This window comes from Phalaenopsis equestris, unplaced genomic scaffold, assembly GCF_001263595.1.
Source record: "Phalaenopsis equestris unplaced genomic scaffold, ASM126359v1 Scaffold224810, whole genome shotgun sequence".
Taxonomy (NCBI): Eukaryota; Viridiplantae; Streptophyta; class Magnoliopsida; order Asparagales; family Orchidaceae; genus Phalaenopsis; species Phalaenopsis equestris.
The window spans coordinates 62,687-85,975 of record NW_018242879.1 but is presented as its reverse complement, the minus strand read 5'-3'; the positions used below and the strand labels follow the sequence as shown (position 1 = coordinate 85,975).

Sequence of the window (23,289 nt, the reverse complement as noted above, 5' to 3'; positions counted from 1 at the left end):
TTATCAGGGTTGGCCTCAAGCTTGGTTCTGGAATCCTTGGTTGAAACCTTCGATTTCCTTTTTTATTTGGCATGTTCTTAATAATATCATTCCCACTAATGATATTATTAAGCTTAAAGGCTTACAGTTAACTTCTCATTGCATTTTATGTAGAGATCATGATGAATCTCTCACTCATATTTTTGTTAATTGTAGATTTATTTCTGATATTTGGGTCCAGCTTTCTAAAAGCTTTGAATTTTTGTATGGATCGCTTTTATAGCTCTATTACTTATATTTTTTTATAGATGGAAGAATTTTTTGTAATAATTTCTTCAGTATTGTTCCTTGTGTTGTTTTGTGGTTTGTGTGGACATCAAGGAACAATGCTATGTTTAATGATGAAGTTCCTAATGCTACTCATATTATGGGTCTTATTTTTGGATATCTTTGTTGCATTACTTTTAAGAAGTTAAATGGCAGAGGTTTGGATAAATTGGATGGGTATATTCACCAATTAATCAATTAGAATAACACTATCTACTCTTCTAATCATGTTTTTTGGTGTAAACCTTATGCTCCTTTCTTCAAAATCAATACTGATCATTGCTAGAAGCCTAATGTTGCTAGTGTTGGTGGAGTTTGACAAGACTTTGTTGGTTCTATTATCTATTAGTCTGTTGCCACTGCTAATCCTAGTTCTTATTATGTTGAAGCCGATGTTGTTGTTTTTGGGCCTATGGTTGCTTTGAAGCTAGGCCTAAGAGATATAACTGTTGAGGTTAATTATTTGATTCTTTGGAAGTGTTGCAAGTTTACACAGGAACCTACTTCGAATATTCTATTGCAGATTAAAAGGATTCTTGCCTTATCTGATAAATTGAATGTGATTTGGTCACATACTCGACATGAAGGCAATTCGGTGGCTCACTGGGCTACAAAGTTTGGATCAAGGATGTCATCTGCTAATGTTTTTTCTATTTTTCTGATGAGTTATTGGCTTTAGCCTGTAAAGATTTTATTTTTTGTGTGTGTTGCATAGGGGTAGGTTGGGGTACCTTCTAATCTTTGTAATTCATTTTTGTTGCAATAAAGTTGGAGTTGAATAATGCTCCTTAAGGAAAAAAAAAGTTTTACACGTTGTCACCTTATTTGTATTTCACTTTTTAAAAGTTAAAAAAAGATTTTTGATGTGATATGAATACTTTTAGAGCTATAAATATAAATAAGTTGAGTTTAAATACTACATATGCATTTACAAAAGAACGGGTAGCCCATTTAATTATTATAGATAAAAAAAAATTAAACATTATAATTGTCGAGTTTCGAGCATTGGAAGTGAAAATTTGTGTCATTTTAAGCAGCCAAAAGTGCCGATGTGAAAAAATCATGACTTGTGTAAATGTTAGGGTGTCTCCGAGAAATGTGTGGTGTACGGCCTGAACACAGTGAAAATTGTACAATTGTCGCTACTCCAACGCTTGGGTGCAATGTTAAATAAGTATAGTTTATGATATTATGAACAAATGCGGGCAAAAAAATTATCCCATGTGCAATATTAGGATGGAATCTTGGAATATAGAAGCCTCACAAGTAAATTAATAGAATAAGTAGATATTATGATTCATAGAAAATATATCATGGATTCACGAAACTAAATATGTTAGTGAAAACGCAAAAGAGATTGATTGTTTAGATTTTAAGCTTTTGATACTCATGTAAGAGTTGAACTAGAAATAGTGTATCTGTAATTGTAGATAAGAGTTCAAATGACAAATTTCTAAAAAAATAATACAATTAGAGAAAGAATTATAGCCCTAAAAATTATTGTTGAAAATAAGGTTTTTAGTGTTGTAAGGGTTTATACTTCTCAAGTAAATTTAAATATAGGTTCAAAAAAAGTATTTGAAATGACCTAGATGAATTAATACAAACGATGCCTTCTGAAAAAAATAGTTTTTTATTGACGTAGGTTTAAATGGGCGTACTAGTAGAATCGTAGAAGATTTTAAAAACATTCATGGTGGATACAATTTTGAGTGATTAATGAAATAGGTATAACCTTATTTAATTTTTTTTACTTTATGATTTTATTATTGCTAATCTTTTATTCAAGAAAAGATATGAGCATATTGTTACTTATAAGAATGATTCTAATAGAACACAAATTATTTATTTTTTTATAAGAAAAAGATATTGTCAAGAATATAATGATTATAAGGGCATTCCAAGTGAGAATTTAAGTGTTCGACTTGAATTTTAAGATGAGTTGGATGATAGAAAATATAATGAAACATGATCATAGAATTAGATGAGGGTATCTAAAAGACACACATAAAGTTATTTTTATGAGTAAACCTCAAGATTTTAAGATTTGGAATGTTCATGAAGAAGCTAATTCTAAATGGGATAAAGTAACAAGCACTATTCAAAAAATGGCATAATATATTATTGGAGAATAAAAAAGAAATATATTTATAAATAAAAATACTTTGTGGTGAAATAATAATGTGAAGAAACTATAAAATATATAAGAAGTTTTGTTATAAAATTTGTTTAAATATAAAAGCTTAGAAAACTAAAAAAAATATAAAGTAGCCCGTAATGAATCTAAGAGAATTGTTTATGATGATAGGAATTCTCCTTTAGTGATCTTAATAAAAGATTATATACTAACGAGAGTGAAAAACTCATGTATTAAACAAACCAAGAAAAGAGTTAAAGTAAAGATTTAATTCAAATATCAGTGTACTAAAGATAAAAATCAAAAATCATTTTTCTTAGAGAAAATTATTCAACATAATTGGGTGAAATATTTTTAGAAACTTTTCAAGGAAATTTTTTTTGAAATAATGATCAACCATAGTGATTTTAGTATCATTAATAATAAAACTTCTTTATATTTACCATCGCAATAGTAAAAAGAAAGTTGAGGAGACTAAATAGTGTGAAAAACTAGTAGAATATGATGATATCCCCATAAAAGTGTGAAAATATTTAGGATTGGCTTACTAAACTGTTTAATATAATTTAATAGGTAAACAAGATGCCTCAGGATTGAATGAAGAGTATTTTGATCCTTATTTTAAAGAATAAAGAAAATGTATAATAATGTGCAAATTATAGTGAACTTAAATTACTGTCATACATTAGAATTATTTGAGAAAGTAATAGAACATTGGCATAGACATGATACAAAGATTTCACATAATCTATTTGGATTTATGTCGGGCTCGACTATGGAAGTTATACATTTATGAAGTGCTTTGATGAAGTATAGAGAGAGTAAGGAGGATCTACATATGATTTTTATTGATTTAGAAAAGCTTTGGATAAGGTTCGAAGAGAAGTTCTTTGATGAGTTCTAGGAAAAAAAAGTTTCATGTGTCTCATATTCGACTTATTAAGGAAATGTATACTAGAGTTGTTACTTGCATTTGAATAAAGGGAGGATTTTCCAAGTACTTTCCTATTTCAATTAGATTACATCAAGGATTGATTTTAAGTCTATATCTCTTTGGTTTAGTTATGGATGCACTCAGTGGACATTTATAGGATGGATGTAGTTTTGTATATGCTTTTCACTCGTGTTATCCATCTTTTGGATGAGGCTAGAGAAAGAGGTGTAGGACAAAATTCAATTATGGAGGTCCACATTAAAGTCTAAAGGTCTTCATTTGAGTAGATCTAAAACTGAATAAAATGAATGTTATTTTTTTAATAGTAGATCTTGTAATAATGAGTGATTAAATCATTAAAAGATTCTAACATTTTACATATATCGGGCCAATTATTCAAAGTGATAGTGATATAAACGGGGATGTAATTAGTAGAATTCAAGTTGGATGGTTGAAGTGGAGGAATATATCGAGCATATTGTGTGATACAAAAGTACCGCTTAGACTCAAGAAAAGCAGAAAACTAAGATTTGCTAAAAATAGAATGTTAAGGTGGTTGAGTGGCTTAACTTTTAGAGAAAATACGAAATGAATGTATCTGTGAAAAGGTTGGAGTAACTCCAATGGCAGACAATACTAGAGTCATCTTAGATGACTTGGTCACATTAAATGTCGACCATCTGATGATCTGAACAGGAATAAATGTTTTAGATTCAGCTCGTTTTAAAAAGAAATAAATGTTAACCTAAAAAGACTTGGTCATGTTGAGAAAATGAAAATATGAGGCTCAACAAGGTACAATGAAAGAAAAAGGACTATTTTACTAACCTCACTTAGTGGGATAAAGACTGTTGTTATATATAAAATAATTTTATTAAAAATGAATACATTTATTTTTATTTACTCTTTTGTTCAAGAATAATATCATTACCTTTGATATACTTTGAAAAAAAAAATAGAGAATTTAAAATCAATTTAGAAGTTTAATTATACTTAATAAATTCAATAACCTTTTTATATTTTTTCTACGAGAATCAGTTTGAAACTAATTAATATTTTTATCTTATTATTTCATAAACTACAATTAAAATCTACTTCAAAATTTTAATTTCGCAAAAATATCATCCCAAAAAAAAAAAAAAAAAAACAAAAAATCTACGTTCAAATTTAAAATAAATTAAACAAAATCATAATTTCTCAAAAATTACTTTTTTAGCTACAGGCAATCAAACTAAACCATATCTTACACAGGCCCCAAAAAATAAACCCTTTCAAAGCATAACATGGTGTTTCGGTCTGCTCAGCCCACGACTCACATTGTATCAAATAATGACGGTCAAAGTTTGCAAAACAAAATATTTATTACGATAACAGCTCATAATTAACAAGCCAAAGATGTTATAATATCCGGTACAAACACTTCCACAAAATAAATTAACCACTGAACTCCAAGCATTTCACTAAAAACATGAATAGAACCCCAAACGAATGGTTTCCCAAAATAAAACTAAAAATAAAGTAAACAAATCCATTCATGGTTCATAAAGGCAGATATATTTCAGAATCAGGTCAGTATATTCAAATCAAAATTAAAAAAAAAAAATACAAGACTTATAAATCCTTACTGAAAATGTTACCCCAAGAAAAACAAAATTTATTTCTTCCCAGGCTTCATTATAAAAAGGAAAACAGGATAGCCGGCTCTAAATAAATTAATAGCAGCAATGTAGAAGCCTAAAATACAATAACAGAAATAACAAAGCACAACAACAAAGAAAAATAAATAAAAGTGCGTTCTTGGATAAAATAATCCGGCATCATGAAGACAATAAAATTACCTGCAGAGCTGCTCCACAGCTGCTACAATTTGTACCGGTTGCACAACAGTCCACTCTTCCAACGTCCCTGCGTAGGGAGTCGGTACATCCTGCGAAGACAAGCACATAACTGGGGCATCCAAATAATCCCAAAAGTTATCAATAATGGCCGACCTCAAACTTGCGCCAATCCCTCCAGTGCGCATACATTCCTCGACGATCAGTACACGGTGAGTCTTCTTGACAGAGTTTCCAATGGTGTGGAGATCAAACGGCTTCAATGACCTGATATCAATGACCTCAGGATCATATCCCTTGTTTATCAGTGTCTTGGCAGCCTGCATTACATGGTATCTCATGCGAGAGTAGGTTAGGATGGTAACGTGCTCCCCAGGCCTAACCATCTCCGCCTCCTCTAAACACAGCATGTACTCTTCATCGGGGATCCTCTCCTTGAGATTATAAAGCAGAACATGCTCAAAAAGAACCACGGGGTTTTCGCTTCGGATGGCAGCTTTCATGAGGCCCTTGGCGTTGTAGGGGGTGGAGCAGGCGACCATTTGAAGGCCAGGAATGGACTGGAAGTAAGACTCAAGGCGCTGGGAGTGCTCTGCACCTAGCTGACGGCCAACGCCCCCGGGTCCGCGGATCACAACTGGGATGGTGAACTGGCCTCCAGAAGTGTAGTGGAGCATGCCACAATTATTAGATATCTGGTTGAAGGCGAGGAGGAGGAAGCCCATGTTCATGCCCTCAATTACAGGTCTCAGGCCAGTCATGGCAGCTCCAATGCCCATGCCTGTGAAAGAATTTTCAGCAATGGGGGTATCAAGAATCCTCAGGTCACCATACTTGGAGGCTAAACCTCTGGTCACCTTGTATGACCCTCCATAGTGGCCAACATCTTCACCCATGACACACACTCGGGGATCCCGTTCCATCTCTTCGTCCAGGCCCTCTCTTAAAGCCTCAAATAGTAGAAGCTCGTGGCTGACACCAGCAATTTCAAATACAGGAAATATGAAGATTAGGAAGATTAGAAATGAAATAAGTTGAAAAAAAAAAATGAAACTAATAGAAAAAGAAAAGATTCCATGACATATTTTAGTATGATGATAAAAGAATATTTTAGCATGCCAAGATGGAGGAAAAAAGTTACTAATTTTAACTTGGATACTAAAATATGAAGGACTCCAATTCCACCTTCCACAAAAACTTTATTGTATCAGTATCATACAACCAAGAAAAGAGCGGCAGGTCAAAACTGTGCTGAGAAACATTTTTATGATGCATTGCATGTATAAATATCAAGTTATGGCACCCCATACTCCGTCGAAAAAAAGAAGAGACTACTTAAAACTTTTACTGCTATTAGAATTAAAAATATGTTACAAGTTGCGAACTGTGTGTTAAACTAGGGCAGTGTTTGTTAGCATCCTATTAATCGGAGGTAACCATGAATTTAATTTAAATCCACCAAAAAAATAAAAATTAAATCCAATTTTCCACTAAATCCCATTTTCTCATGTTCCATATTTTTCTTCGCGTGTTCTATCACTTATACGACGTAAATCCAGATTCAATATATCCAATTACGAGACGGATTTATTCCGCCGCATTTGTGAGCAGAGCCATCACAATGTGGATTTAAAAAATCTGGATCTATCGGATTTGATAAATTTTATTTAACGTGAATCTAAATCGCAGCCAAATGCCGTCTTAATTTGCTTCATATAGCAAAACCCGAACCCCAACCATTAACCCAATAATGTGACGATTTCATTATCGCAACAAAATGCCAACTTATTCGAATAAGGAGAGTCAAAATATTAGAAACATGTGTTGAAGGGCAAAAAAGCTCTAAATAGAGCATTAGACAAAACTCCTACAAATATACACATGCACATGGGTAATTCATAAATATACATAAACATAAAGTGTGTTCCATAAACAACAGTCCTATCACATACGTATAAATGCACATGCACATACATAATTGCGGACATGCATATTTCTATTATTGCCAAAAATTATCAAAGAGGAACACTAATAAAAGTGTACACGCCCTTATAAATATATATGACCTTCGATAAATATGATTATTACAAAAAATACAAATAGAGCCAAATCAAAAGAAATCATCCCATAAACTGACAAGCATATCATCCCTTATAGCCTCTACTGAAGTATGAAACAATACACCACATTGAAACATTTAATGAAAATATCCAATAAATTAATAAGCAATTATTTTCAAATTTGAAGCCGAGTAAAATAAATGGCCTATCCTTCAATATATCTTTCAATAATCTAAATATTTTAGCCTTTGAAGCAAATTGGATAGGTATATTGCCCACTTAACCTATGTATGTCTCAGCTGAGGGTGCTTTCGTCATCAATACAAAAATTAAAATCATGTTTGTTAGAAGAAAGCTGAATAGCTGACTCACATCTAAGTCCTCAAAGAATTTCTACCATAAACACCACTACAAACTATGCAAGGTGGACATATTTCCTTATGTGTCGGTTTGGTTAAAGGTGGAGTCATTGAATCTTGATTCTTAAAAACTTGAATAATGATGGCGCAGAGCTGGGTACTTGTTCCAACAAATCCAAAAATTAAAGAAAACAAGGTAAGTTCATGATCACTAAAAGCAGTATGATAAATGAGTGAAAAAAAAAAGTATAGCATAGTCCACGTCAGTATTATTAATATCTAAATCCATTACTTCTCTAATGCAGCCTTACATTTAAAGCATCCTTTAAAGCAAACATCTAAGGCTGGAATTATTTTGGAAGCATGCCTATTAAGTTTTATTTATTACTGTGCCAAGACATACCAATAAAATATGTAGTTTTAATTAACTGTACTCAACTAATTCATCTAGTATTACAGACTGACATATTCTCGTATGTAACATTCTAATTAAGATAGCCTTGGAAAGTAAGAAAAAGGGATGAACAGGCTTAGTATTTTTATGATTCGTTAGAGTATTCATAAGAAAGGATAGGATTTCTCAGAAAAAGAAAAAGTTGGGATCATCTAACTAGTCAGCAGTAACTCCTTCGTAGTGCTTGCTCTTTATATGGCGTAAAGCGATAAAAAGGGGCATGCAAAACATCATTTAAGCTTTATCGGAAATTTTGAATTTCTATTTGTCTAAAATCTACATAATTTGATCAAATCCAAATCACTTAATTTTTGATACAATTAAATGCATACTTCTCTTTGTATGCAATTTATTAATCCAGCATCATGCCCGTACTTAGTTTTATCCAGGTTCATAATATTATCAGTATGTGCTTGACTAAGTTGACAAATGATTGCATTATTTTTTCAAATAAACTCCCAATCCATTATTGATAACCCTCATTGGTAAAGTTTCACATCTCATATGCAAATAAATGATCAGCCTTCAATTATTATGAACTGCATATGAAATCAACTTGAATTGAATCCAAATGATTAGATTAATTCCTGATGAAAGCACCTAGAATCGAATCTGAAGAGTTTGTTATATATCCTTTAATGATTGATCTCACTTTGTATAAACTAACATCAATATATCAGCCAAACTAACAAAAATTATGGCATACTTCCCTCAATGAAAAGCCCCGTACCTTACTCATTCCAGTAGGTCCTTGAAAATTCAATATGAAACCTTGAAAATTCAATATGAAAAAGAAACTTATTCAAAAGTTAAAAGAAAGTGAAAGGGATTTTTTATATGATAAAGTGGTATCTTTTTTGTTATAAACGATACAATATTCCTAATTTGAGTGCTTGTAATGTTAGAGAAAGATGTTGATCTCATCTTCTAAGAGAGCATATCATAGTGGAACAGAATTATGAGTAGCAGTTTTTCTTTTCATTGTTGATTTTCAAATACAAGAGCTGAATAATCGCTTTAAAAAGAAGATGGTGGAATTACTAATACATAGCAAATCATTGTGTTGAATCCTAAGTTATCTATTCATGAAATATACCAAAACTATACTTCATACAATAGGAATGAGAGATAGGAAAGAGAATAAATAGAACATAAGAGAGAGAAGCTTTGAAAATTTCCACAAAATAAAACTCAAATACAGATGAATGTGTGCCACCGCCTCACCACAACCCTCTATTTATAGGTTGGAGTCAATTCTCGAGAATTATAGGAAAAACTATATAACAAGACACAAGAATGATAAAATTTATATAGCAAGGTTAATTGGATACTTTCCATAAAATTAAATAGCTATGTAGTCGAAGTAATAAGTCGCTAGTACCTTTGAAGAAGTTTCTAAGTAGTTCCCGAGTGTAGGAAACTATGCTCAAGTTTAATTGGTGGCGAGTTCATCATATGTTTAATAAATTTTTCATAGACTTGTTGAATCTATTTCAAACATGAATAGAGTATTGCCTGGAACTCGATTAATGAATATTATTACTAACCTGGCTGGAGAGTCCATCTTGAGTTCGATGGGCAAGAGCTCCCTTAAGAGTATTGTGGGTGTATATTTTTAGTTCATTAATTCTCTTGTATTAAAAGGCTATTATGAAACAAATAAGAGAACGGTGGCAAACTAACCTTAAAAATTTTGAAATTATCACTTGGCTTTTCTCTCATGAAGATTCTCGGCTTAGCTATGACAAATTTGTAGTTTTCTTTCATTTATAAAAGACGAGCTAGCCGGATAAAACAATTATTATACAAAAAAGGTAAATGTTATTATTTAAAATTTTGTTATGTCGGGATGTTTCACTTTTTGTTATTTTGTCTACATCAACAAGGTCAATCTCCTATAAACTTATCCTACATTCTTATCAAAAGCGTTACAAGAGCTTTGAGCCATCTCCTTCCTATCACAATCAAGCTCTACAACATTGCAAGGATGTTTGAAAACTCCATGCTGGTGAGTACTCGAATGAGATGTAAATGTGAAAAGTGTATGAGCTTTTTAGAAAGAAGACAAAGATTGAGATGGCTCTAGCTGAGGCAAGCAGGGATGAAGAAGCATTTCAACTCCTATGAAAACCTCTACCGAGGCATTGGGAGTTCCCCACCAACAGCTAGCAAACCTATGCACTTTGAAGTCATCCTAGAAGTCACTAATGATCTTATATATGTGAAAAAATTATTATTACTATTTCTTTATTTTAATTTTTTATTTTAAAAATTCTTTTATTTTTGAAGATTTCTCTGACTACTCCAATTATGCCAATATAGGAAGTCATTTCAGCAGCATCAAAGCCAGCTAACGAAAGGATCATTGTAGACAGTAAAGTGACCTTATCTTTTGCTAAAAAAAATTTTATCATCCTAGTTATGCGTAACAACTTTTAAGTGATCTTAATAATACATTATTATATGAGTGAGCTTCTAAATAGAAATCAAGCTCAAGCTGTAGTTGATCTTGTGACGACTTCAATAAGTACTACAACCTAGTATAATGATTGGCAACAATATTTCAAAAAACCCATTTTTAACGGCATTAAGAAAAATCTCTCACTTGCAAAGTAGCTTCTTAAGACTAGCTCGGCATATGCATCTTCAAATCCTCTCAATAGTGTTGATACAACTCTAGCTAATTGAATAGTGCAAGCAACAACAAGTTCTTTTCTAAACTACTTCATTGGTTCCTTACTCAACTTTCTACCTAGGTCATTCAGGATTGAATTCAAGTAGCTTCTCGGCCTGAATGAGTTACCACAAATTATTGAAATGTTGGCAACTCTCGGTATCCTGAGAATGATCATGCTAGAAAGCCTGGTACTCGATCATTGATACTCATAGACAATAATTATGGGATACTAGCGAGTAGGTAGTGGCAAAAACAACTTCTCCCTTATCCTGCCATCATAGTCCTCAAGTTGAACTCACTTGGGCTGGAGTTAGGTCGCTAATGTCAATTAGGCCACTGCTGATGAGGGTAAGAAGATTTTCCTAAACTTAGAAATCTTGAGTGACTCTACAGATCCTTTAAAAATTGCTGTATTTTCTTTACCAGATTCAATACTTTATGTCAACATAAAGTCGAAACCTTCAACTCATTATTATAATCTTCTGCATCCATATGTTTATTAATTAGATCAAATAATTCTGCCAATATTCTCGACTACCATAAAGGAACTTGGAGGCGAAGCATAAACCATAGCTAATTCCAACATCTCTTGCTGGAATCTCATAATGAAGTCTCATGATCAATCACCTTTCTCTTACCACATCTTTAGCAAGGTTTAAGAGTTCTTTTGTAGTTGTAGGGCACTGACAAGCAATGTAATAAATGCCTTTTTGAAATCTTCAAACTATGTAATCATCTCAATTGAAAAACAAAAAAAATCTTCTAAAATTTAACTCACTGAAGATTGTAAGAAAATAACATTAAACTCCAAAATACTATTGACATCAAGCAGTAACAGAGCATATTCAAATTGGCTCGGTGGCATCAATTCTTCCCTTGTATTAGTCAAGATGAAGGAACTTGAATTTGGCCGGTAACTTGGTTTTAGCTTTCTCCCTAGAGAAAGTGTTAGCCATTTATGGTTTCCTCTTCATAACTTGCCTCTCTGTTTGGCTAGACGAGAGAGTTGACTATTCTTATATGGAATATAGGTAATAAGTTAGAAAATGTCCTCAAATGAAAATTTCTCCAATAGGAAGTGGAATTAGAAAACTCTTCAAGCAACTGCAACCTAAGAGCGGGCGGTTCTTGAAATATGCTCTAAGATTCCTTGAATTATTCTCCCTTGCCTTTCTCCCATCTCAGTGAGCTGCATAGTTGCCACATTTTTTATTCTCTGCATTTATTGAATGTTCTATAACTTCTCTAGTTGTTTCTTCTAATGCGTCGTCTACAATTCTCTATGCATCCTATATACTTCACTGCATCGATCAACACTCACCGCCCTCCACATCTTTGAAAATGTTGAATCTTAATTTTTTTATGATGTAAACTAAACAAGAACCTTATTAAACATAGAGGAAATAGACGAGAGAGAGAGAGAGAGAGAGAGAGAGAGAGAGAGAAGCTATGAGAATTTCAACCATATAAAGCTCAAATATAGTTGATTATGTACCCATGGTTCTCCTAATGACTCTTAATAAGTTAGGATCCAATTTTTAATGCCTAAGAGAAAAGCTATATAATGAGATAAATAAATAATAAAAAGTACAAATATGGCTCATTGAGTACTTGAGGTAGAGCTGAACTCAGCAAATAATATACCCTCATAATTTTTTTTCATGTGCATTTGTTTGTTCATCGGCCTTTGTCCTATTATATAAATAGGAAGGGGGGCGTCAGAGGATGAACAATAAAGAAAGTTTTCTTAACAATAAGTGTTGTATTTTTTTCCTATATCCTAGAGTTGGGCCCTCTAGGTGGGGTTTCAAAGCCCTAGCTAAATCTCACCGACTTGGCTAGATTAACCGCGTCACCTTATGCGGTATCATCTTGGTATCAGAGCCAAAGAAGATGTAACCACAAAGAAATAATTAATGTTAGGTATAAGCAACTGCAATTAAAGATTTTCAAAGAGAGATTCACCAATTGCAAAAATGACTTTATTTTTAAACAACGATATTGAGGGGAACGTCGAAGTGAAGTGGATGGTGAGGATGATCAAGATTGTGACAAAAATCCATTCCATCAATAGGTTCATAAAGTGTATTCAAAACTTCAAAGGAAGATTGGATTCGGACAAGTTCATCAATTGTATGCATAAAAATGAATGAATTCTTGAATTCAAAGTGGTACAACAAGAATGCATCATATAATTGGGGCGATCAAATTGAAAAATATTCTCCTTGGTGAGAAAATTTGAAGCAAACCTGGCAAGGGGAAGGGATATCTAAGATGACATCTTGAATAAAAATGAAGAAAAAAATACAGCGAAAGTTCTTGTCGAAACACTATTGACAATAAGTTAATTCATATTCACAATCTTCAGTCGTAAAAACTTTTAAGTGTATGTTGTCGAAGTCGATCAACTTGGATTAAAATAAAATCTGTGTGAATCTAAATAAAATAACATTTTACTCATTTTCTTTGTGGATTGAAGCCCAACTATTTCTAAAGTGGCGCAAGTATAACCTTATTGGATAAGATGTTAGTCCAAATTTAAAAGTAGAAATACAACAATGATTGGGTAAATAAAATCAAAACATAAGATCTATCAGAGACAATTCTGTATTGAATAATGTGAATGGTTTGAAACCCACAATTATAAGCAAACGAGTGGTATCTAAGACCATAGCATCAGGGGTTCAAACCGAGAAACTATAGGATTGCAACTGAATCAGCCAACTCAAAAATGCTTCAAATGTCACGGGTTCGATCACATAATTTTGCATTATATGAATCGTTGGGTTGTGTCATTTTTTGAAGTGACTTTGAAAGAAAAAGCCATATGAAGAAGGAATGTCACATGCACTTTGAAGAATAAAATCTTCAAGCTAACAAAAGAGAATTATCAGACACATATTGAATATTGAACGTGACAATAAAGACGAATGGCTTGGCCACTATTTTTTGGACGAGGTGTACCATCCAAGGTAAGGTTTGCAACCTTGTTATTGATGAAGTTGCCAAAATATGATCTTTACTACCTATGTGGAGAGACTTGTATCGACCACCCAACACCATCCGCAGCCCTATCAGCTAAAAAAAACCAACAAAATTAATGTTGCCAAACAATTTTGGTCCAATTTCTAATCACCAACAAACAACGGGAATAAATATGTTGTGATGTTGTTCCCATGGATGCATATCAACTTTTTATTAGGTCGACTGTGGAAATATGATTGTCGAATAATACCCAATGGATTTACTGATACATACTCCTTTACCAGGGATGGTACACTTATTGTTTTGATGCCCATGAAAGAACACCTTTAGTTGGCAATAGAAAAGGAAAATCTACCCTAGTCACTATTCTTGAAAGACTTAAAAGAAGCCAAAATAGGATTTACATTGATTTTAACGAAGGCAAGTGTCGAGCACCTAAATGCCCCTTTGTGATTGGACCTCTATTACAAGAGCTTTTAGATGTTTCTGCTGAAGCTACCTTACAGAACATGCAGTATGTAATTGATTTAATTCCCAGCTCAGTTATTCCAAACTGTCTAACTTATCATATGGCCTCAAAAAAGTATGAAGAGCACCAACGACAATTAGATGAGTTGATTAAAAAAGAGTTGAAAGATGCATGTCAGACTTTGTTCCATTCAATCTCGTCTTGTCCCTAAGAAAAACAAATCAAGTAGGATGTTTATTGACAGCAAAGTTGTGAAGAAAATAATCATTGAGTACAATTTTTTAATTCTGAGACTTTGATGATTTGTTTAACCAATTACATGAAGCTACAATATTTTCAAAGGTTTACTTGAGGAGAGAGTACCATCAAATCCAAATGAGTCATGGGGGCAAATAGAGAACAGCGTATAAGATGCGGGATGGATTATATGAATGAATAGTTATGTCATTCAAGTTGTCAAATGCTCCAAGCAGTTTCTTGTTCTTTTATGAATCAGGTCTTCCATTCGTTCAAAGGAAAATTCATGATGATACACTTTCACGACATTATAGTCTGCATCTAGACAATAGAAGATCATATCCAATGCATACCACAATTTTTCTTATGTTTTGCGAGAGTAGCAACTATTTTCCAACCTCATCAAATGTGAATACTTGGTTACTAAATTTAATTTTTGGGTTTTATGGTTTTTTTTGCATAAATGGAAATGTATCTGGTCAAGGTTGACACCAATCGGGAGTGGCCAACCTGTCACAATTATACGGAGGTGTATTGATTCCATGTGTTAGCATCTTTTTATAATAGATTTATCAATATAGTCAACTTAATTCCAACTCAATTATTCCAAACTATCTAACTTATCATTGGCCTCAATGAAGAGGACCAAGGAAAATTAGATGAGTTGATTAAGTGGAGTTGAAAGATGAGTTTCTGCCCTTGCACCATTCAAGCTCTTCCTGTTCCTAAGAAGAATAGATCAAGGAGGATGTTTATAGGCAGCCGAGTTGTGAACAAAATAATCATTAAGTACAATTTTTCTATTATGAAACTTGATGATTTGTTTGACCAATTACATGGAGCTACAATATTTTCAAAGATTAACTTGAGGGGAGACTACCATCAAATCGAAATGAGAGATGGAGGCAAATGGAGAGCAACGTATAAGATGCGGGATGGATTATATGAATGAATAGTTATGTCATTCGGGTTGTCAAATGCTCCAAGCACTTCCATATTTTTTATGAATCAAGTCTTTCATTCATTCAAAGGAAAATACATGGTAATAAACTTTCGCAATAGTCTAGTCCATAATTAGACAATAGAAGATCATATCCAATACATACGTCAATTTTTTTATGTTTTGCGAGAGCAATAACTATTTTCCAACCTCACCAAATGTGAATACTTGGTTACTAAAGTTAATTTTTTGGGTTTAGTGATTTAATCTTCATAAATGAAAATGTATCTGATTAAGGTTGACGCCATTCGGGAGTGGCCAACCCTTCACACTTTCATGAAGGTGAGATGATTCCATGTGTTAGCATCTTTTCATCATAGATTTATCAAAAGTTTCAGTTCCCTCAATGCTTTGTTGACTGGCCTACTTAAATCAAGTTAATTAATATGGAAAAAATAGGCCCATGCAAGTTTCGATTGTTGAAAAATTTGATGACCACTACACAAGTCTTAGATCTACCGGATTTCAATGAAATATTAGAAGTTGAATGTGATGGTTTGAAACAGTTAATGGTTCCGATGTTGGCATTGATGCAGTGTTAAGCCAAATGAGTAAAAGTCACCCGATCACTTACTTTAGTGAAAATGTTAATAAGTCCCAAAATGATATATTCCATTTCCAAAAAAAAAAAAAACTTTATGTGGAAGTGTGAACTCTTCAACATTGGAGTCATTATGTACTAACTAACAAACGACTTATTTACATATCAGGAGGCATTAAAGAACCTTCACAATCCGAAAAAGTTAAAAAGGAAAACATGCCACTTAGGTTGAGTATTTGTTAGACCTTCATTTTTGTCTGAAGCATAAATCAGGAATTTCCAATCAAATTGTTGATTCATTAAGTCAATGGCAAATGGTGATCACTACTTCATGATCCAAGGAAATTGGATTTGTTGTAAATACTTATATAATCATGAAGGAGACTTTCAAGTGATTTGGCAGAAATGTCAACAAGGGCCACATAAAAATTTCCATATAAAAGAAGGCTTTCTTTTCCTACAAATTTGATTGTGTATTCCCAAATGCTCTACATGAAAAGCCATTCAAGTTGAGTGTCAGCCATTCAAGTTGAGTGTCATGATGGTGAATTGGTCAGACATTTGGTCACCACAAAACTTTAGTTATCATAAAAGATAAGTTTTATTGACCATCAGTAAACTGAGATATGGATCACTACATCAAGAGATGTCGAACTTGTTGGCTTGCCAAAACCTGAACTCACAATATTGCATTGTATCTTCCCTTCCCATGAGAGACAAACACTGGACCGATGATATTTAAATTTGGTGGTTGGATTACCCCACACTCAATGCAACAATGACTCTATTATAGTGTTCATGAACATATTTTCCAAGATGGCACAAGTTGTTGCTTGAAAAATCAATTGGATGCCACCCATGCTACAAACCTTTATTTTCGAGAAGTAGTTCGTCTTCACATAATTCCCTAAACCATTACTTCAGATCATGGTGTAGAACTCCTAAATCATTTTTGGAAGAATTAATGGAGAAAATTAATAACCAAAATTGCAATATAATTCTACGGCAAATTATCAGACGGACAGACAAACAAAGGTTTTTCAATCAAAGTTTGGGAAATCTCCTGTGATGTTTTGTTAGTAAGATTATTCAACAATGGGATCAAATTATTGCTAGGGTAAAATTTGTCTATTATTACTCTCGAAGCTAGATCATCGAACGCAATTTCATTTGAAATCATTTACAGTCAAAATCCCATATCACAAATGAAACACATTCCCTTTGTTCTGATCAATAATTGTAGTGTGGACACTTGAGCAGCGGTATAAAAAAATGGAGGTTCAATGAACTTGTTTGAGAAAAGATTATAAAGCAGAATGCAACATATCAAAATCAAGCTAATAAATACTAAAAAATTGCTTCTTTAATAAGGGTGATTTGGTATGGAATTATCTACGGTGAGAATGCTTTCCACCTAACGCTTTTGGAAAGCTTGAACAAAAGGCAGTTGATCCATTTTGTATTGTGAAACATATACTTCCAAAAGATTATTATGTGTCCACCACATTTAATGTTGTCGATTTAACGCCTTCTTGTGAGTTTGAACAAGATTCAGATGCCCAAGTGAACTTAACTCTTGCCTGAGGAGAATGAGACGGAGCTAAATTTAGAGAATGACAAACAATTGTAATTTTTTTTTCTTGTGTATGTGTTTGCTCTTAGGCCCCTATCCTGTTGTACATGAATAGGCAAGAGGCATTGGGATGAAGGGGATGAATAATAAATAAGGTTTTCCTTAACAAGACTCTGCATTGTGTTTTGTTTATTTCGTGTATCCTAGATTTGGATCCTCCAAGTGGTGTTTCAGGGCCCTAGCCGAATCTCGTCAACTCAACTAAATTAACTTTGTCAAGTTGTGTGATATCCGTACTTTTATAAAATAAAGAGTTGTGTAGCCAAAGTAAGAAATTAGATTTTCCGTCGACTACCTCAAAGAAAGTCGTCGGTTTGTTTGGAGAATTTGCCAAGTAGTTCTTGAGTGTGGCTGACAAAGCACAAGATTAGTTGGTCAGCAATTTCATCATGCATTTGTCAAAATTTCTACAATCTTGCAAAATTTACTTCAAATCCAACTGGCAAGTAGCTTTGAACCTAGCTAGCAAGTTCGCCTTGAGTTCGGTTGGCGAGTCTATCCTTAAAATACTCTAGGTGTACACTTTGAATTCTAAAAATGGATATCAACAAATCAATGATAAAAGTGCTCATGAATTTATGAATAAGTTTTATCTTAACAATTAAGTCAAATATGGCAACTTGCATTTAAGTGTCAAAACTAATTGAACTTGATGCATGTCAAAATGAGTTGACAAGGCATCCACTCTTTCAATGTTGCACCAAATTTGGCAATGACGAGGATGTCACTAATTTATTCCTTTATTAATGAATTAATAAAGCTTGCAATAACTTCGTGAATATCTACTACTATAATTGAAATAAATTGTCAGCCATAAAGCTTCTCAACCATTAAAATAATTAAAAGGTCACGTAACAGAATGTATGATGAGTTCCTTGCAAATTCTCTGCACGCATTAAGAAATATATTGCTAGAATAATGATGCCAATTCCATGATTTATGCATTTTCTTATGAAAATTTTTATAATGCAACTCCATATGTCCAACAACTATAATGGAAAGGAATTTTTTAAAATTTGAATTAAATTTTTTTTAATTGTCTAAAAGAAACAATCTATGACGCTAAAAATTATGCTTTTAATGATATTTATAGTATATTAGATACTAAGGAGGGTGAAAAATATATGTATAAACTAGCCAAACAAAGAGAAAAAAACAGTAAATATTTAACTCAAGTAAAGTGTATTAAAGAGGAAAATCAAAAAGTATTTTTCTTAGAAAAAGATATTCAACATAGATGGGTGAGTTACTTTGATAAACTTTTCAATGAAGTTTCTGAAAATACGATCCACCTAAGTGATCTTAATATCGTGAATTATAATAAAACGTTTCATTTTTATCGTCACATTAGTAAAAAAGAAGTTGAGGAGGCTTTAAAGAAAACCAAGGGTGGAAAGTCTGTAGGTCCTGATGATAGTGTGGAAATATTTAGGAGATTTGTAGGAGATTTGGAAGTTTCTTGTCTTACTAAACTCTTTAATATTATTTTAAAAACTAAAAAGATGCCTGAGGAGTGGAGAAAAAGTATTTTGGTTCCCATTTTTAAGAATAAACAGGATGCACATGAGTGTGCAAATTATAGAGGGATTAGGTTGATGTGTCATACTTTAAAGTTATGGGAGAGGGTAATTTAACATAGGTTAAGACGCATCACAAAGATTTCTCATAATCAATTTGGATTTATGTCGGGCATGTCTACTATGGAAGCGATACATTTAATGAGACGTTTGATGGAGAAGTCCATAGATAATAAGGAGAATGTACATTTGATTTTTATTTATTTAGAAAAAGCTTATGATAAGGTTCCAAGAGATATCCTTTGGAGAGTTCTTGAGAAGAAAGGTGTTGATATGGCTTATATTCAAGTCATTAAAGATATGTATACTATAGTTGTTACTTGTGTTCAAACTGAAGGAGGATATTTTCCTATTTTTCCTATTTTTGTTGGATTACATCAAAGATCGGCTTTAAGCCCATATCTTTTTGCTTTAGTTATGGATGGTCTAACTGGACATCTACAGGAGGATGTACCTTGGCGTATGTTTTTTGCTGATGATATCCTTCTAGTGGATAAAACGAGAGAAAAATCCCAGGAAAAACCTGAATTATGGAGGTCTACATTGGAGTCTAAAAGCCTTCATTTAAGTAGAACTAAAACTGAAGACATAGAATGTAATTTTAGTAGTAATAGCTATAGTGACAGATTATTAAAAAGTGTGAACCTAGATATCTTGGGTCCGTTGTTCAAAGAAATGGTGATATAGATGGGGATGTTAATAGTAGAATTCAAGTTGGTTGGTTGAAGTGGTTGGTTGAAGTTTTTCTATGATAGAAAAGTATAGCTTAGACTGAAAGGAAAATTTTATAAGACAGTGGTGAGATCTGCAATACTCTATAGCACTGAATGTTGGCCTTTGAAAGAGAAGCATAATAATAAGTTAAGTGTTGCCGAGATGAGAATGATTAGGTGGATGAGTGGCTTTACACTTAAAGACAAAATGCGAAATGAATATATCTGTGATAGGGTTGGTGTAGCTCCTGTGATGGACAAAATTAGAGAAAGTCGTCTTAGATGGTTTGGTCACTTTAAGCGTCGACCATCTGATGATCCGATTAGGAGACTAGATGTTTTAGATTCGACTTGTGTTAAGAAAGGCAGAGGTAGACCTAGGAAGACTTGGGCTTATTGTATAAAAAATGATCTTAATTTACTAGAACTAAATGAAAATATGACACTAAATAGGACGCAATGGAGAAAAAGGATTCATGTAGCCAACCCCACAGTGGGATTAAGACTTTGTTGTTGTTGTTGTTGTTGTTGTTGTTGTTGTGATAATTTTCACATTTTCACATTTTCGCATTCTTCAGTTACTAGAACTTTAAGATAAAATGAAATTTTGTAGTAGCATTTAAAGGATATATCTTGACACTATTTCTACAATGAATACAATCATTGTGCCTTTCTATGGAGTGTAAGTCCCTATATAGATTCCCCTCCAGTAAAGGTCCCTCTATACCATCAAAATTTAGGTTCTCATTGGTATCCTAACATCATTCTCTGATTAGAGTTTGCCTGGACCATTTGAATTTCGAATGAAAAAATTTTAGTTTTGATATTTTCACATTATGCGTGATTCAATCATTAGAAATTAGAAGGCAAAATAAATTTTTTTAGGTAGCTCTAAACAATTATGCCAAAACACAATATCAATTAATAAATCCACAAACACCAATCAATATCTCAAATTTGCCTCTACTTGTCAAGTCAACAAGAAACATTATCTGTCAATAACCAAGATGCATAAATTTGCACTTCTACTCATCTTTTTTACATGTTGATCAATATCATTACTTAATACAATTAGGTTATTTATGTCTCAACATGAGATGATACATATTTGTTTATGCATATATGAATGAAGAAAATTGCCATAAAGGCAGTCAATCTTACTATTTTTACACATCTATGCTCTATCCTTTTCTATAGATGAAAGTTATAATAAGAAGCACAAGTCCATGTTAGAGGAACTAACAAAGTGGTTGTTTGGTTGAGTGAGTTAGCGGTGTATTGTAATTCTTTTGCAGGGATTTGAAAAGATTTTGTGTTTGGTATAATGACTTATAAATACAATGTAAAATATGAATGAATTTGAAGTTGGCACTGTAGTCATTTTAGCTAAATTTTGGAATTCAACCGATTTGGCTAAATTTAGACTACATCATTCATGTAAAATTCTATAAGCAAGCCGTCACTGCCTATCGCTGCCCTCCACCACCCGTTGCCCCCTGCCAGCCGCCACCACTACTGGCCTTCCACAGCCCGTCGCCTACTGTCGGCTGCTGCTCAGCCCCTCCCCCCCCCCGGCCACTGGCCACCACTTGCCCACCTATCGTCACCCTCCCGCCCGCTGCCTGCATTTGCCCACCCGCCTGCCGCCTTCCCTTTATCATCTCCCGCCTGCTTGTAGCCAGCCTTCGCTCGCCTGTCGCTAGCCTCTGCCTGCCTGCCAACACCCCCAGCCGCCATTGTCGTCGTCGCCACCTCAACTGTCACTAGACCAAAAAATATATTTTGAAATGCATTGTTTTCAATGTACTTCAAACCAAACAAAAAATACATAAAATATAACGTTTATTTTATAGTGAATAAGCAACTTGATTTCAAATACATTGTAATCATGGTACTATGCAAACCTTTTACATTGCATTTCTTTTTTAGCAAACCAAACGGCCACAAAAAAGAAAAAACAATTCAGCCATCACAGTTTGTTAGCCTATAGTAAAAGAAACCAATTTCTTCATTTGCTGATGGCCTAATGGTTGATGCTTGAGAACCCATTTTAGAGGTCAAGGGTTTGAATGTAGCATGATCATGTGTGAGTATTGTGCTTCGAAACACAACATACCCTAAAAAAACAGTTATTTGGCTTACAGAATAATTATGTCAAATAAGTTTGAAGAGAAAAAAAGAGATAGCATAATTAATTTAAACAATTTTCCGTAAAAAAGAAACACATTTGGTTACAAATCCTGATTACTAAAGCATGGGTTACCCTGGTTTCGAGGCAGCAGAGGTACCGGTAGTATCGGCCTTGGCCTAAAACAAATAAAAAATCAACGCTTAGTAGAAAAACAGAGAATGCAAAAAGAGGTTTTTCCATTGCCTTCACTTACATTAAACTATGAAGTTGAAGTCACATGGGAATTAAATGCTAATCTTGCAGCGCCAAATAAAAACTGGCATATGGTGAGAACCAATTCATAAAGACAAAACAACACTTAACTGCAACTGCATTTGGGATCAACCTAACACTCCGAGGCATCACACCAGAAATTGCAGATAACCTCCCATCAGCTCTAACGACCAAAGCACGCTCCAGCGGAACTGCCAAGATAAGCCACAAAAAATTTTTTAAAAATTGACAGATCGAACTCCAACTACCATAGAAACCCAAAAAAACAAAAAAGAAAAAATAATAAAATTCTTGATTTCACATCAACAACATAGCCAGCGCACTACAAGGAGAACCAAACAAAACAGAACGACAGAATTCTACAGGGATTCCACGTAAGAAGCTCGGAAACCTCAATAATCACACCGAACAAAAATAACCGAAGTTACAATATCACATTCAAAAAAATCACAGAAACGATGCAGGAAGAAGCACATATTTCTTAGGAAGAACAACAGCCTAACCCGGAGAGGATCGGAGCACCGATCTGAGCCGAAATCTCTCGATGCCGCTCTGGAACCCCATCAGGAGCGCCGCCGCCTGTAGAACAGCCGCCATAACAATAAAATAACCTTGAGATTTTCAGCTCGATAAAGGGAGAGCTCAGGAGGTGGGATTTTCAGCTCGATAAAGGGAGAGCTCAGGAGGTGGGATTTATGGAAGCGCGAAGGGTAGGAGGCCGTTAGGTAGGCGGACGGATCGAAGTCTCGTTTCGTCCTAAGACCGCGGTACCTTCTCCACGGACCTCGCTTTCATCGACAAAATAAAAAGGAGGAGACGACATAGACAGATCGGCATTTTAAATGCTTAATTTTTGTAATGGAATTAATACGACGATTTCAGCTTGGAAAAAAATTAGCTCGAAATTTTTTATTAATTTTTATGTTTTTTAATGGAATAGTACATCTAGGTCTGTAAAAAGGGCTCGT

General features: G+C 33.6%; 1 protein-coding gene across 1 annotated transcript; it reads right to left on the bottom strand.

The window, feature by feature from the left end:
- Nucleotides 1–4,996: 4,996 nt before the first annotated feature.
- LOC110037768 (pyruvate dehydrogenase E1 component subunit beta) lies at nt 4,997–23,014 on the bottom strand. Its single transcript, XM_020742469.1, has 4 exons — nt 22,825–23,014; nt 22,412–22,512; nt 22,181–22,224; nt 4,997–6,184 (listed from the first exon to the last, which is right to left on the bottom strand). Exons 1-4 carry the CDS (start codon nt 22,916–22,918, stop codon nt 5,212–5,214), a joined length of 1,212 nt encoding a protein of 403 aa, XP_020598128.1. The 5' UTR covers nt 22,919–23,014; the 3' UTR covers nt 4,997–5,211.
- Nucleotides 23,015–23,289: the final 275 nt, after the last annotated feature.